The following is a 15,887-nucleotide window of genomic DNA, read 5'->3' as shown; positions in this document are numbered from 1 at the left end:
GTATGAAAAACAGTAACACAACTCCACCATAATTAAATGAAGCCACAACGGGGACACAACACCAAGAGAGATATGCTATTTTATTTAAAATCAGACCACAGTAGATTACAGAAAGACTTATGCAAACAAATCCACTGTATGTTTCACAACTTGCTAGGCATATAAAATTGCCCCTTTATTAGACTGTCCAGGATTACACAGAGGAACCATTCAGGTGCAGGACAACTCTACCTCCTCTGAACTCAACATTTGCCAAGTAGCTCTATATTCAGGCTAAAGGAATTGTCGGTTTGAGCTCTGTATCTAAATCATTATTCCAGTATGAGAGGGCAGAGAAGTCCCCAAAGAGGTCAAGCCTGAGGTTGAAGAAGTTGGGGCACTAAACATAATGGTTACCCATGACAGGACTGTGCCCAGGACCACCTCCTGGCATCACACGAAAGCTTATCTTCTATATAGTCCCTCCAGGGTCACTGGTGGAAAGGTGACCTGTGTGGATCAGCTGGGCTAGAACAACCAACTCTGCTTCCTCTAGGAGACAGCACTGAAGTGCAGTGAAACTCATCCTTGACTTATACTGCTCCATGCTGATCATCAAACCAACCACCTAACCACATACAACTGAGTTAGTCATAACTTACAAAACCGTGTACAAAAGACTGGCAAAAGTAACGCCATCCAAAGAGAGCATTTTCAATGCTACCAACACTCTAAAAGCCATGTTACACATCATATTTAAAAGATTTTTCTCTGCTCCAATTGCTTTGGGAAAGTATATGCTATTTGCAGCAGACATTAAAAATCCTCAAGACAACGTTATAATATATATATTTTGGCAAGCATACTTAGCCACCCCCTCTCAAGTCTCAGCTTGCCTATGGCATTTTAATCTCACTATATTATAAACAGTGCAAATTAGTACGATTCTAAACATCCTAGCCATAGCAGAATTCATTTATTAGCTATAACAGAACAGGAGAAGCTGCTGAAGGGCAACAGGTTGAAAGCACTGACACACCTCTTGCCCACCTTGTTCAGGTTAGTGTTTTGTAAAGTTTGTTTCTGAAAGGATGTAAACGGCTTTCCACAGTCATCTTTCTCCTTTACACTTAAACATTACCAGCAGTCAACAATGTATTTACAATTTGTGCGCACACACACACGATTAATGGCAAAACGTTTTCCATGAGCAGCTGGATTTCAGTTATGAGATTGCTATAACTGAAATATCATATTAGTTACATCATCTATGTTCAAACTTCTCCATCAGTGAAGGCAACTATAAGCTTACAAATAGCAGATACAGCCTTTGTTTTTTCTGAAGTATGAGGGTGATTTTTTTTTCCTAAAACAAAGTGCTCTTGAAGAGCCCTTAGAGTTAAGCAATGGCCATTCAAATGATAAAAATGCTAATATCCTAGTATTAACAATCACAAGTAGTGATCCTAAGGCACATCAGCCACATGCATATGCAATAATGCATTGTTTTGCTTTCAGACAGAAAAATTGCATTAGCTTTGTCTGTATTTAGTTTGCACAAGAGTTTGTTTCTAGATAAAGTATCCCTGAAAGGTCATGTTATCACAAAAGTTACCAAAAGACAGAAAATTTAACAAGTAGTAAAAATATTTTTGGACTATGAATACCAATAAAGTTAGATACATAAAATGCAGTGCAAATTCACAATACACTTATCTATCACCTCCATCACTTCTGAGGATTTGCAACCCTCGGAAAAAAAGTTGGCACTTGATAAGTGTAAAATATACCTGGTTGTTTTTATTAAACATTAGCAAAACTGATTTGAGAGTGTTTTAGAGTTTTTGTGTAGCAGGCTCAAAGTACAAATTTCTGTACTCAGTCACCAACCTCTGTACTCTGGTAGCCCCCAACCACTTTAATTCTTTCTAGGACACAAATCATTTCTACAGCAGACTTATGTTTAGCATTCAGGTACAACAGCTGCCATCCAAATACCAGCACTAACAGCACAGCAAAATTACTTTGAAACTAATAATTAACCATGCTTATACAAAGCTTCAGTGAGAAAATAATACCAAGAAAAGATATTACACTATTTTAAAAAAAACAACATCCTGTACCATCACTAGATTACAGAAAAAACACACTTTGCAAACAAATCCAATGCACATTGCTTCACAAAATACCCCATCTATAGAAACTTTCCAGACTTACACAGGGAGATTGGTTCAGACACCAGTAACGCTGACCAACCTTCTGCCCTTTGTCTTCAGAAGGCAAAACAAGCCAAATAACTCTATTTTCAGAATAGAGAGCTTCCTGTTACGAGCATAATTTGAGATTAGTATTTGCTAGCAACCACCACACTCCAGAGGAAATGATTAAGGGACAGTCAAGGGCCTTACGTAAACATAAAAATAAATATTCTATTCTGACTGATGCTGTTTGTAGTACAGACTTCCAAACAATGCAGTGCATTCCAGGACAATGATATGAAAATGTTTTGAAATAATGCAGGGGCTATGACAGATTCTGGACTGATCAATAATAAATTGATGGACACATTCTGCTCAAGCAAAAATTGCTAAGATTTGCCTCCCCCAATGCTAGGTTAAAACACCAGCACGTGTCTGCACCTTCGGCCTCAAGAGTCATACTAAAAATGAAGTCTGAGCTCCCCTAAAAAGCCTCCCGCTCCAGTGGCATAAGTCAATAATGGATTATGTAAGATGCAAACAGCCACCCTGGAGCTGAAAAAGCTTTTCTGTTTTGCCTGCTTGCAGAGAAACGTTAACTGCAAATTCCACAGAGATACGCATGCCAACAACTGCAAAACTAAAGGAAATGGGGAAGTTAAAAATAGTTCTGCCAAGCAAGAGATTGAGTTTGAGGCATAAAATGAAATTGTGGAGCTTCAAGTGGGCAATTACATGATGTGAAAACCCCAGTATTTGATTAAGAAAATACCCTGGCTAGATTCCTTGAATCACATGATATCAAAAGCTAAGCACCTGTGTAAAAAAAAAAAACAAAAAGAGACTTCTGTATCCAAGGTGTGGAAAAGGAAAAAAACCCAAACTGTAAGAAAGAATCTTAATAGGCAAGAAAATAAAAATGCCTGGTAGTTTCTATAAAACTCTAAACTGGCTCTATAAACAGTTTAGTTTAATTTCAAGAGACCAGGACTTTCAGGGTATCAAGCTATTTAGGAGTGGAAAGAGTGTATACTTTTATTACGAAAAGTCTGTGAAAACAACTGAAATGTAGAAATGAAACTCTTGTAACTTTTACTGTCTAAAAACCATACAACATTTTCTGACAAGAGTTTCAGCTCAGCTAGCTCTGAAAATGTTGTGCACCTGGCCACGAATGCCATTGTCTGGGCATGCTGTAAAGGATGCTGATGCTGTCCATTGCAACCTTTGCCCAGTATTCAAATATGGTTGTTACTACCCAACCACTGGCACCAATAGAGAATTCTTTAGAGACACAAATAGTTCCCCGTTTGCCACACACACATCCAGCTGCGATGGGAATACATCAAAACAGACAAGGATGCTGATTTGCCATCACTAAAGAATTCGGTCTGATTCAATTTTTAATGTCAGGAAATCCACTGTACGTTGTTTCACAATTTGATGGATTTACAAAATCTAGACCCTATCATCTTCCTAGAAAAACCTTGTTGTCACTGATATTTGAAAACAAAAATAATCACATTTACCAAACGCAATGGCAAACCTCTGTGCCACAGCCCGAATTTTGTACTCCGTTGTGCAAAAAACAGAGGCTTTCCATTGCCTACATTAAGTCTCTGATGGGGAGAGAAAGGAAACAGAAGCACCAATACATGTTAGGCGCACCAAAATATTCACTGGAGGATAAAGCCAGGATGTGGTGGAAGGCGAGGTGGTCTTTGGGGAAGAGCTGGAGGATACTGTGGTACAAACTGAGATGAGTATCCTGGCTGTGGCATTTGACTTGCAGACTGAACTCCCGGTCGAGGTGGGAGAGGAGGATATGGAGCACCTGGATAAGAAAGAGCTGGTCCTGAACTCATGGCTGCAGTAAACGGAGTAGGAAAGCGTCCTGCTGGGACTGAAGAAGGTGGAGGGGGTGGTATCCGTCGGGGCACGACTGAAGGAGGAGTGTTTGCATCTGAAGTGTAGGAATCTTGAGGTGCTGGTGTTGTCTCAGGTGCTCTCAGCTGAGCCTGTGGCTGAACCTGCGGAAGTCTCTGTCCCTTCAGCACCATTTCTTGGAGCTTCTCAATCTTTACGCGTCGCAGGTGAGCCAGTTTACGCTTGCTCTGGTACTCGTCAATGAAGGAATCCAGTGGTATTTCACCATCAAGAAATTTTTCTGCCATATTCTGTCAAATATGGAACAATCTCTTAGAAAATGGCATACTGCAAGAGAATCTAAATGGCTTATATCCTAAAAATAGCATAATTTTGCCTGTGATTTTCCGGCTTGCATACAGAAGATGACTGGCATGCTACAAATTCTGAGCAGCATTTTGAGTTAGTTATTACTCAGAAGCACTGGGAGTTAAATATCATTTTTGCTTAAATTTATACTGAAAAAAACCAGCAGCAAGAACATCTGAGTCCAGCTCTGAACATTCCCCTGATCGTCAGAGATGGGAACAAATGAAGTTTAACAGCTTTCCAGATTGCCAGCTAAGCTGAATTACAGCTCAGTACTGCTTGCAGTGCCAACAGGAACACTGAGAACTCTGCAAGGCTCAGTAGAGGCAGATTATTGCTAAGCCAGGTTTAATACTCACGCTTACTTGTGGCTGTGGGTAAATGGTGTTTAATAATTAAGAGAGATGACCATACATATAATCACAAAATTCAACCTGTCCTGGGAATGTCTTTTTGTGATCACAACTCAAGGCCAATAAGCAGATTTTTTCCCTTGATACAGTTATAGAAAATGTCCTAGAGGGAAATCAGCAAACAAAACCAAACATCTCCATTATTCTGAAAACAGGCCAACCCATCAAGCACTGGTATGACAGTGAGTGGTGACCACTGGCACCTAGACAGATATGTTGACATCATAGTGGAATATTTCACTGGAAATGCTGGGAGAAAAAACAGCGCAGGCACAGTTTTTCATTAGGTTACTAATTAACATTTGTAATGGATTCATACATATACCAGGCAAACACCATTAAAAAAAAATAATTCCACATTTGTGCACTGTGAGTTTGAAGGCAATGGCAAGGGACTGAAAGGATTTGGCTTTCTTTTCTGAAAAAGAGCATCTTCTCTCAAACTTCAAAGATGTTAAGAGCAAAAAATCACTCAAAAAAAAATCCTCGCTGAAACCAAATGGCTGTTCATTGAAGTTCGCAGCAAAGACCAGATATATTCTTAAAAATATCCCTTTAATCTATTACATGTTCAACACTGCACTGCAGCTATGTACACGGGAAGTCTTTGGTAAAGGGTGTAAGTGCCAAAATTGAAGTGTACTATCATTACCTCCGTGTCTTCCTCAATTTTAGCCCCCTCTGTCTGAAGCAGCGCTAGCAGTGTCTCCAGTGAAGCATTACTGGATTGTCTGTCTGTAATGGCATGAAAAGAACAGTAAATGACAGCCAGCTGTAAGTGACTTTAACTGAAGCTACACAAAAAATACTACAGCAAGCACAAAAATTTCCTAAGGCACGTATGTACAACTAGCATACTCCGTTGATCTAGACAGGATGATCTACAGTAAGAAAATATATTAAGCAGTTCAGGAATATTGCCAGCGTGCTAAAAGCTGATATTTAATTACAATGATGTATTTATAATACTGAAAGACAAAGCATTTCAGCAAGTGCAGTATCAGATGTACAGTACTGCATGATTCAGTATGAAATCAGAAATTTAAACGCAATAGTCTGTTTATGATTAACCACTGAAAATGGAAATTATGTTTTGGTTTTTAGCAAGGTAAATGAATGTGATAATTTAGAGAAGAGTAGGTCAACAACAGGTAGGTAACCACACAGTAACAGAAAGAACCCACAGTATCTGTTACTAGGTCTAACAGACATTTATTCATTAGAATAAGTATCATAACTATAGAATAAGAACAGATACTAAACCATTAGAAGCACAGTCTACTTCAGAACTACACTAAAACGAAATGTCATTTTGTACACTAATTCACACAGCTAAAAATGAGACACCAAAACCCATGCAACAGATTTACATTCACTTAGGAAACAGCAAATTGTAACTGTCAACAGAAAATGTTACCTAGTTTTGTTTTCTTTATCTGGTATGCTTCAAAAAGAACTTGCAGCTCTCTATATTTTTCAGTCAAATTTGATTTCAAAGATTCCAACTTTGGCTGGTACAAAAGATTGCCTTCTGCCAGACTGCGGTTGCTGGCAAGAGTCATGTCCTTGATGTGTTGAACATTCTGGGCCTTGGGAAAGAAGAAAAAAAAAAAAGTAAAATAAGTGAAATGACAGTGAAAATATTAAGCAAGATGAACAGTTATTTAGACCATATGAAAATTTCAAAACTTCTAAATAAACAACAAAAGTAAGCTCTCTGTAAGAATTAGCACTATGGTAATGGACCTGCAGCTAGTAACAATACTTTTGGAGTTTTTATGAACAGTGGGAATGTCTACTGTGCCGGTGGGTACGGTCAGCTTCAGCTGAGCTCGTTTCCCCATGATCTCTTTTTTCTGCTACACAAAATCCTTTCTCACAACCTGTATTTTTACTGCTCTACTAATATGCTATTTTACTAGTGTATAATCTAGAAGGAATAAGGTCTATGCTGCAAACAGCATGCTGAAATAATCTAAAATGACAACAGATTGTTGCAGCTCATGAGGGAAAGACTTTCAGAAGAATTGCACTGAGAATAAGGATCTCTTCTTTTAGTTTCGAGCACCTGCGAATGAATCACTTTCTAAACAGAAATTAATACTGACCTGAAGTCACTTTCCTGCACGTTCTTCCCCACATGCTGCACAGAGCTCATGAAACCATTTCCTTCTCCAAGCTGGAAATTATAATTACTTGAAGATTTTGTGATGTGGGTGAGGACTCCTAAGAATCCCTCTCCTTTGAGCCGGGGCAGAGGTGCCTGTGAATGCTCCTACTGGCAGAATAGCTTTTGTCCGACCAGAACTGGGTCACTGCTGCACCCAACTGCCTGCAAGAGGCAGACTGCGGGGCACAGCAGCGGTTACTGTGTAGGAACCAGCCTCTGGGCATTCAGGAATTCCTGCTAAGTGGCAGAGGAGTGCAGTTTATGTCACCCAAGCTTCTTCTAATTCTTGTTGCAAATTTACGTGAGGTCTGACCTGCTGGCTGTCACAGCTTTGTGAGATCAGATTTTTGCATTCACGCCCTGCTACCTGAAGGTGCTTTGTATGAATTCTTACTCATTATTTAACATACAGATGCTTCTTCATCTCCACCTCACACACCACCCTTACCATTCACCCATGATGAGCGCTGACAGATAACGCAACAGTTGTTCTTAAAAAATAACATCTTCGAATCCCAGCAGTAAGATGCAGTAAGACTGCAGGAGAATGTCATCCCTTATTAAAATGCAAAACCCAAGGACTGCATCATTACTGTTTCTTCTCCAGAATATTCTTCTCCAATTATGTTCAATCAATCCTGGATCAATGCCAAAAGCTTGATTTCCATTTTAGTCCTCCTGCTTAACATACCCTAGCCTGAAGACACTGTTCCTAAAGAACAAATGACAATTCTCACAAAACCATGATACAGCAAGATTCTAAGTTTGCTCATACGCACACACGCATGTGATTTTATCAAGACAGTCTTCACGAGCTTTGGGAAAGCTGAGCGTTTGGGGAAGTCCACCCTGGTTGTCACATTAAAGTCATTAAAATATTCAGACATCAAAAGGGAAAAAACCCAAAACCAAGGGATCTGATTTCAAGATTTTCAGTCTGAATCAACAAGCGGGATAGTTTTCCCATGGCACAACAGCCTGATTCGATGAAGCTGACTTCAAAAATCAACGAAACATTTGGTACGCTTTTTGTCACCGCCTACCTTAACATGCCCCTTCTGGCTAAACGGGGATGATACAGGCTAGAACAGACCTTTTTTACGGACAGTTGCACTGAATCTAGTGCAAACACAGAGTACAGGGCTTTCTTCCTTTCCCACTCATGGGTGGATATGGGAGAGCCACACCTCAAAAACAGGAAAAGAGAAAACCCAAACGAGCTATTTAAAAGCCCCAGAAAAGGACAGGATCAGAATTCAGGTGTTCTTGGCAGTCTGAGCACAAAACTGGGTGCATCTGGTAAAAATATTTTCCAAGGGTACTAACAGTGTCTTTGAAAGAGATTACTTCATTCTGAAATATTTATACACTAATACGCTAATTTCAAAATTGGTTCAAGGTTAAACACATCTTTGTCCCCAGCTATTTGCTCTTCAAATACCAAAGTTTTACTCTCCTTCACCCTGTTCTTGCTAAAACAATTAAAAAAAATCAAGTCAAGGATAAAGCTGAATCCTAAATCCTGTATCAATCAAAATAAAATTCTATTCCAAACTGTGCAAATCAGAGAAACTGTACTTGCAATACTGTTTTGTCTTCAAGATTTTCACATCAAGCCTAAACAAGCTTCCAGCCCTATGCCTGTGTTCAACTTGAATCCTTTCCAAGAACAAAAAGAAAAACCTCTCTTCTCACTTTTGAATCCAATGCAAAATCATTTAAACTGGTTCCTTCCATTTGTTTCTTCTCATATGATCCAAAGCTGTTAAGAATGTTGCTTTCAGAAAGCCTAAGTCCCCCTATTTCACATTTTTTCTCCCCCAACAATTAACGGAACTAAAATACACAGGATTTAACAGCTTAATTACTGGCATCCAGCTTCTTACTGAATCACCTGCCATCACCACAAGCTTTGTTAACTAGCTGTCTTCTGAACTGCCAGCCAAAGAAGATTGTGTGCAAAAAGATTCATGGTTTCTGATGCCTCTCCTCTTTCACCATTTTAATGAGCAAACTCCCTCCTTCAAGCGACTTCAATTTGATCTGGTGATTGTATTTTCACTGCTTGTAAGGCTGATATTCTCATTTCAAAGCAGTTGCGCAGTCAGTCTAGGAAGACCAGTTTTATGAGTGAACTTTGATCTTTCTCCAGGATGAAGAACGTGTACATTTCCTCTAGAGAGCAAAAAGCCAGGGGACAGGACACACAAACCTTTTGAGAGCACAAATCCCAGGAAAAGGAACCTTTTACTGAAATCATATATAATAAAGAGGAGAAGCAAGAACTCCAGGTAAACAGATGGAATAACAGAAAAAGCTTCCTTAAGTCAGATGAAGCTTTTGTGGTGTTTTAAACGCCATTTTTAAATAACTTTCTTGCCTCAAGTATCATAATGTCTCTCAACAGGACTAGGGAGGGGAAGTAGGAAGCAAATGCATAACTTTCTACAATCATTTTCTGAATAACTTTACTTTTACATCATTTCAAATGTGGAAAGATGAATCAATATTAGCATGACATGTGTGCCTGATTCGTAAAAATAAGAAAAAGAAATCAGTATTATGAACTACCTACATCTAATGCTGAGTAACATCCTTTCCCGTCCTTAGCATCTGATATCTAGCAAGTATGGACTAATCTAAACTTAAGCAAAAGCTTTAAAAATACTTCTTTTAATACTGAAAAAAGTTATCGTGATCGCACTTCAAGTTATAGTGCCTGAAATAACCAAGATTTAGTGACTCAACTTTTTCCATGTTATAGCACTTCTAAGAAGGGCACATTTCTTCTACAGAAGTTGAAAAAACACACGATTGACACTTGAATTGACCAATAAATGTCACTTGTGAAGTCTTCACTTCCAGCATTAGTCTATGCCGAATTTCTTTAAAAAAAGGACACTTGAAGAGATGAGAAACTGAAATTGAATCTTACTCAAACCCATGAGAAGAATCAGTTCCTCAAATACAAAGTAAACGCAGGAATCACGTTTAATGAAACTTGAGCTGGTGAAGATCCATCCACCTGTTCAGGACATTTAAGTGCTTCATGTATCTGAAAAAGGTTTGAAGTCTACGGAATGAGTGAATTCTATTTCACAATAAACAGAACAAATATAATCCCAAAGCAACGCAGCTTGAATACAGTCACGATTTTACAAACCAGAATAATTTCTGGCACTGATGTTAAGGTCCGCATAATACACTTCTACAGCTGCTCCATTGCACTTGGAAGTTCATTCAATTAATCAGAAAAGCAAACACTGTGAAGTTAGGCTAAAAAGCCCTACAGAAAAACCTTTCAAAAAACATTCACTAATTTAAAGCAAAACAAAAAAGTTACAAAATCATCCAAGGGTCAAAGACACAGTACAGCATGATGAGTCTATTAAGATTACCAATGCAGCACAAAGCATGCTTTCAGCATCCATTCACAGCTTTCCACAAACCCAAGACAACATCCAAGAAAGGAATAAATTGCAACAGAAGTGATTTTATTGTCAGATGTGTTGTGCGACAAAAATGTGTATTAGCAGGGAAGTGCCACCGCATCAGATGTTCACCTGCCTACTGGAAGTGCAATGACAAAAAGTTAAAGAGACAGAAGCAAACAGCATGCGACGAGCAGAACTGCCAACAAGACTATTGAGGTCATGAACACTTCAACAAGCAGGAAACATTAATCTGAAAACAGATGAGAAATACCAGTCAGAATCACAAGACATAATGAGACACGACAATATTAAAGAGAACATAAGCTTTTTTTTTTTTTTTTTTCTTTTAAACTGCTAAGCTCTCGCTATGCATTCTGATCGGGACAAACGAGGCAACAATACTGAGCTGCTTATAAAGGGATTTGAATGGCAGGAGGACTGCTCACCACGGAGTTGACACTCAAACCAAATTGTGCCAAGAAAATGAAGCCATGGACACACAGAAGTTATTACAGACAAGAATCGTGCTTTATGCAGCACTTCAGAACTTAAGATACTTAAAAGTGGGTTTAACAGAAATAAATTTAATCATTTTACTCAAGGATTTATTTAATAAGCACTTTTAAGAACAGGCAGCAAGAACTGCTTTGGGAATTGAGATTCTACTACTTTCATCAACTACAGCTTCATGTCATCTGACTTTCAAAAAAGGAAGAAAAATGCTGGATAAAATTAAACCAGAAGCTAGTGCTAGCTTAGCAGCATTTCCACTGTTTATCATTTACTCCACAAGAATGGTTTGCAGCAAGAGTTATTTGTGCAAAATGTCTGAGAAGCGTCACTCCTGTTCATGCAAAAGCACATCCCCAGAACTGCCTCCTGAGATGCAGTCTGAGTGACTGAAATCCCAACTACCCACAAAGTCCATCACAAGCTGCTATAATTATAAGCTTGCTTTGGCAAGCACCATGGCAAGTAGTCTCTCAGTACTTTCAAGAAAAAGTCTCTTAAGGAGCTATAAATAAAAAGAAGTTTTATGTGGCACCGTTTTAATTGCTTTATACATAGCGTACATCCACGTTAGTTTTAGGTTTCTCTGGTTTTGCTCTAGCCTTTAGCATTCCCACATTTTCTCTTTCACTTACACATAACTTGCAAATTAGGAATAAAATATGCAGTCACACTGCAGAAGTATAACGACACACATTTGGAGTGTCAAATTAACCCCTGAAACAGGAGCTGACAGGTGCAGAGTAGGAGAATAGAGACTCCTTTTACAGAAGCAGATTTAAGAGTGCTTTTCATCAAGTACTGGTGAATGATAATACACCCTCTCTAACAACATCTGTTCGGTAATAAATAATAATACATATTGCAAAGTAATTAGATTTGCTAAATTTAGGTCTTCTGGTTACATAAGTATTAGATTTATAAATGACAAAGGTTGAAAGGTAAGCTGCAATTCCTAAACGTTTACTGCAGAGGGAAGAGACACCCAGAACTGCAATTTGCACTCATCAGATACAAGCAGGTTACTCATTTGATGCTTAGCTGGATAGGGAAAAAAACCTACAGTTGTCACCAAGTCTAATGCCTACCTTTGTAACTAAATTTCATGTTTGGCAGACAAGAACATAACCACTTGCACAATGTGGTTTTAGGACAGGAATGGGAATCCAAGAAAACTGGGCATGCATTCACAGCGTTTTAACTTGGACTTCCTGCACTGCCCGATCTTTTCAATTGGCTTTTGAGAAAAGGACAAGGCTCGAAAGCCTCTTCTGTGCATGCCAGTGTACTCCAAAATCCTGGAATGAGAGGAAGGCAATACATTTCTGACTTCTTGATTTCATATAATTAAGGTCTTGAACAGCAAATAATTTTTGGCAGTAGAACCTTAGCGGTCAGTAACACAATGTTGCACTGTTACTAAAGTGATGTTCCAGTACATAAAAAGAAAACTCATTTTCACAGACGAAATTCATTGAGCTACTACCAGTGTCGGGTCACAAGTTCTCTCATCTGTGCTGCTTAGAGTTATCACACCGAGATTGACTTTTACAAACAACGTACTTTTATTTCATGAAGATGAATACTGTAGATGTACTACAGAGATTAACCTCAAAGGATAATTAAAAAAACCCTCCTCAATTTTAAAAGACTGGGAGTACCAGACAACTGGCTTCCTTCCTCTTTCTATCAGACAAGACGTTCGTTGTTCAAGCGCTAAAAGCCCAGAGGCTTCGAAAACAACCTTACAGACAAAAAGCAGTATCTGAGCTCTTTGATGGCACTGTCACCACTGCCACATACCTGGGGATACAGTGTGAAGGACGCTGTATATGCCCATTACCCCAGAAAAATATGAACATGCACGTGAGCACATACAGAGAGAGATACATACACACCCACCCACAGCCATAGTGACATATACAAATCCTGCCCCAATGCCACACAGGAATACATTCCCTTTAAGGCTGGAAGGTGCCTATTTTTAGCTATTAGCAAGGAAGCCACGTTGTTTTCCAAATCCTCCTCTTTGTGAACAAAACATTGGGTTTTGAGCTGGGTTTCCCTTGCAACAAGGGGAACAAAGGTTTTTTTGATTATGGAATCATCAGCTTTAGCCAACTTTACAACTGAAAATAAAAGTGACCTCTGAGAAGTGACTCAGGAATCGTGATGTAGTTGGCATACCACAACAATATTACAAATATAAGGACTTTGGAATAACCTAGATACGTACGGACTGACGACAGAAGACCTACAGAAGGAGCACGGAAGTCACCATGGTTCCTCCTTAAGGTTCAGGATTTCCCTCTCTCCCTCTCTTCCTGCCACATGCTTCACAGCCAAAAATCGGGTCCCGGTAGCACAAACTCAAGCAGTAAACAATTCAGCGAAGGCAAAAACTGAACGAGGAAGAAGTATTCAAGCATGGCCAATTCCTTCCAAGGTGGGTAAATGCATTTCTAGTCAAACAGACTCTAGTAAAAGCCTCCACACGCAATAAAAGAGGATTATACCAGACAGTAGCATAGCCGTATTTCCACACAGCTTGAATACCTTCAAACCTAGCCACACTTTCCAAATACCACAAAATACTCCCTCAGGCCCAGAGAACTTTACTCTACAATTTAAAAGCCTTCTGTTGCCAACTAAAGAGGAAAACCGGAGGGTCAAATTGAGAATATGGTCTAGCTCTGCAGTGAGAGAGAATCTTTTCTACTAAGGTTGTGAGGTTTTCTGTCACTTCTGACCTACAGTCTTAAACACGTATTGGCAAATAAGTAATAAAAAAGAGCCCTTCTGCTCATGTACCTTGCAAGAGGTCACACTGAAACCACCAGCAATATTGCACCCATTTATATCTTTACAAAGTTAAGCCCTTAAATACTTAGTTTTTATACTGAAGGGTACTCCGGCCCCCCAGTAAACCACAGGGCCTCTAAGATCTCTGCATGTTTTACTTATCTCAGCAGTATCTGTTTCTTCAGGAGTTTAAGTTCTCAAAAGATAAGCTCATATGAAAAACTATTATGAACGCGCCCCCCTCTCGCAAATTTATTGACACAAAGTTCAAAATACAAATTGTTGCATAATGCAGCAAGTAAATTCCCTAAGATGCCTTATTGTCTCAGCCTTCAGTGGGCCTCTTCATCTATAATACTTTGACAATTTGGTTTGAGGTGATCCACAACAATTTCCTTGGAAGTACCAAAAGGGCAGGAATCTTAGTTTGAGGGAAACCAATTACAATTGATTTTGCTTAATAAACTAAGCTTCCTTGTCAAGAATATATTGCCACATTTTTCCCCTGAAGCTTTTGTCCTCTAATTTAAAAACAAAACCAAACTCAAGAAATACAAGATCCAGACAAGCCCAGCACATTTCTTTCCTTTAAAGTTTTCATGTAAATGATTTTAAAACAAATTTAAAACCAAAACCAACCAAACTCCATAAATACAAGATCCAGACAAGTCCAGCACGTTTTTTTTTTAAAGTTTTCATGTAAATGGTTTCGTCATCTTTCTTGTTAGCTGACTACTCAATTCAGAGTCTTTCAGGCCCATCTGTGGTCAAATAAACCCAGAACAGTCTCGTATCAGAACTGTAACACAGTGTCCACTGGTATATAGAAAAACCAGTAAAGACAACCACAGCAGCAGGAAGAAAACAGGCTTCTATTTTGTTTTAATAAGCACAGATCCAAGAGGAAGGCTTAAGAGTCTGATACACTGACAAAGGCATTTCAACTCGGCAGAACAAGCGTCAGAGAGCCTGAGAGCCTTCACTGCACCCAGCACACCAACCCGGGCACACAGACATCGCTTTCATAATGCTTTGAATTAAAGTTGCGCTGAGATCGAGACCGCAAACAGGATCGACTTCACCCTGACAAAATCCTTCGTCGTGGCCAAGGCACAAAACAGGGGCTGTATTAAGGGAAAACCCGAGCCCACCTCCGGCCTGTCAGTGTCTCCTAAGTGAGGACAAACGGAGCATTTTCAGCACGGCGAGCCCTCAGCCCCCCCTGGGAAGTGCCCGGGCACAGACCCCCTGCTTGCCCAGGGCCAGCAACTAAAGGCAGAGGGGCAGGCACGGGGACAGGCAGAGGGGCAGGCAGAGGGGCACCAGCGATTCCCGCAGCACAGGGGCTCCTTATTCACCGGTCATTCCATGGCGGAGCCGTGGCCGCCGAGCGGCTTAAGCAAGGCCGGGAGGAGGGAGCCACCTGCGCCGGGGGGCGGCGGGGGGGCCGAGGCGCTCATTAACACCCCCCAAACAGGCAGCGGTAATGGAGGCGGCGGGACAACGAGCCCCGAGGACCCGCGGGGAGCCGCGGGCAGCGCCCCGGCGGGCTGAGGGGGGCGGCCCGAGGGGAGGCCGTGGCCCGGGCGCGGGGCTGGGCGGGCGCCCCTCACCTCTTCCATCTCGCGGGCCATGTCCTGTAGCTGCTCCTCGTCGTCCAGCAGCGCGCTGAGCTCCTGCAGGCTCAGCGCCTCCAGGCGCCGCACGTCCAGCGCCATCGCGGCGCGACCCGACCCGGCCCGGCCCGGCTCCCCCTGCCCCCGGCCCGGCTTCCCCCGGCCCCGGCCCCGCTCGCCTCCCGCCGCCGCCGCCGCCAACCGGAAGTGCCGCGGCCGTGTCGCCCCAGCCCGGGGTGGGCACCGCCCTCGGCGCCCCCTGCTGGGGGGGCGGGGCGGCAGCGCGGGGCGGGGCGTACCAAGGGGGCTGGGCGGCGAGGGGGGCGCTGGGGTGGTAGGCGGTACCAAAGGGCGCTGGGAGTGATGGGGGGGGTCCTGCGGCTGAGAGGAGGAGGGTGCCCGAGGTGGTGGTGGGGTGCTCCGGTGGGTGAGCCCGAGGTGGTCTGGGAGGGGCTGGGGCTGCCCACGGCGAGGCGGCCCTGGGGAGGGGAGGAGGCAGGGGGGCTATAGGGGAGCCCACCGTGAGGGCC

The 15,887-nt window shown here is 41.5% G+C and overlaps 1 protein-coding gene across 2 annotated transcripts; it reads right to left on the bottom strand.

The window, feature by feature from the left end:
* Positions 1 to 62: 62 nt before the first annotated feature.
* Positions 63 to 15,544, bottom strand: VPS37B (VPS37B subunit of ESCRT-I). 2 transcript variants are annotated; one of them, XM_056330202.1, is made up of 4 exons: positions 15,355 to 15,544; positions 6,243 to 6,414; positions 5,478 to 5,560; positions 63 to 4,354 (listed from the first exon to the last, which is right to left on the bottom strand). In XM_056330202.1, exons 1-4 carry the CDS (start codon positions 15,457 to 15,459, stop codon positions 3,854 to 3,856), a joined length of 861 nt encoding a protein of 286 aa, XP_056186177.1. In that variant the 5' UTR covers positions 15,460 to 15,544; the 3' UTR covers positions 63 to 3,853. The 2 variants fall into 2 exon arrangements, with proteins under 2 accessions (XP_056186177.1, XP_056186186.1); XM_056330211.1 differs by lacking the exon at positions 15,355 to 15,544 and adding an exon at positions 6,934 to 8,046.
* Positions 15,545 to 15,887: the final 343 nt, after the last annotated feature.

This window comes from Falco biarmicus, chromosome 1 (genome assembly GCF_023638135.1).
Source record: "Falco biarmicus isolate bFalBia1 chromosome 1, bFalBia1.pri, whole genome shotgun sequence".
NCBI classification, from domain to species: domain Eukaryota; kingdom Metazoa; phylum Chordata; class Aves; order Falconiformes; family Falconidae; genus Falco; species Falco biarmicus.
Note: the sequence above shows the minus strand (reverse complement) of the source record. Positions and strands in the feature narration are given on the sequence as shown.

Excerpts from the sequence above, each read along its gene's own strand:
- VPS37B (XM_056330202.1), bottom strand. The coding sequence starts at position 15,459 with ATGGCGCTGGACGTGCGGCGCCTGGAGGCGCTGAGCCTGCAGGAGCTC. Across the intron at positions 6,415-15,354 it reads TGGCCCGCGAGATGGAAGAG|GCCCAGAATGTTCAACACAT; the intron begins GTGAGGGGCGCC and ends TTCTTTCCCAAG. Across the intron at positions 5,561-6,242 it reads GATAAAGAAAACAAAACTAG|ACAGACAATCCAGTAATGCT; the intron begins GTAACATTTTCT and ends ATGCCATTACAG.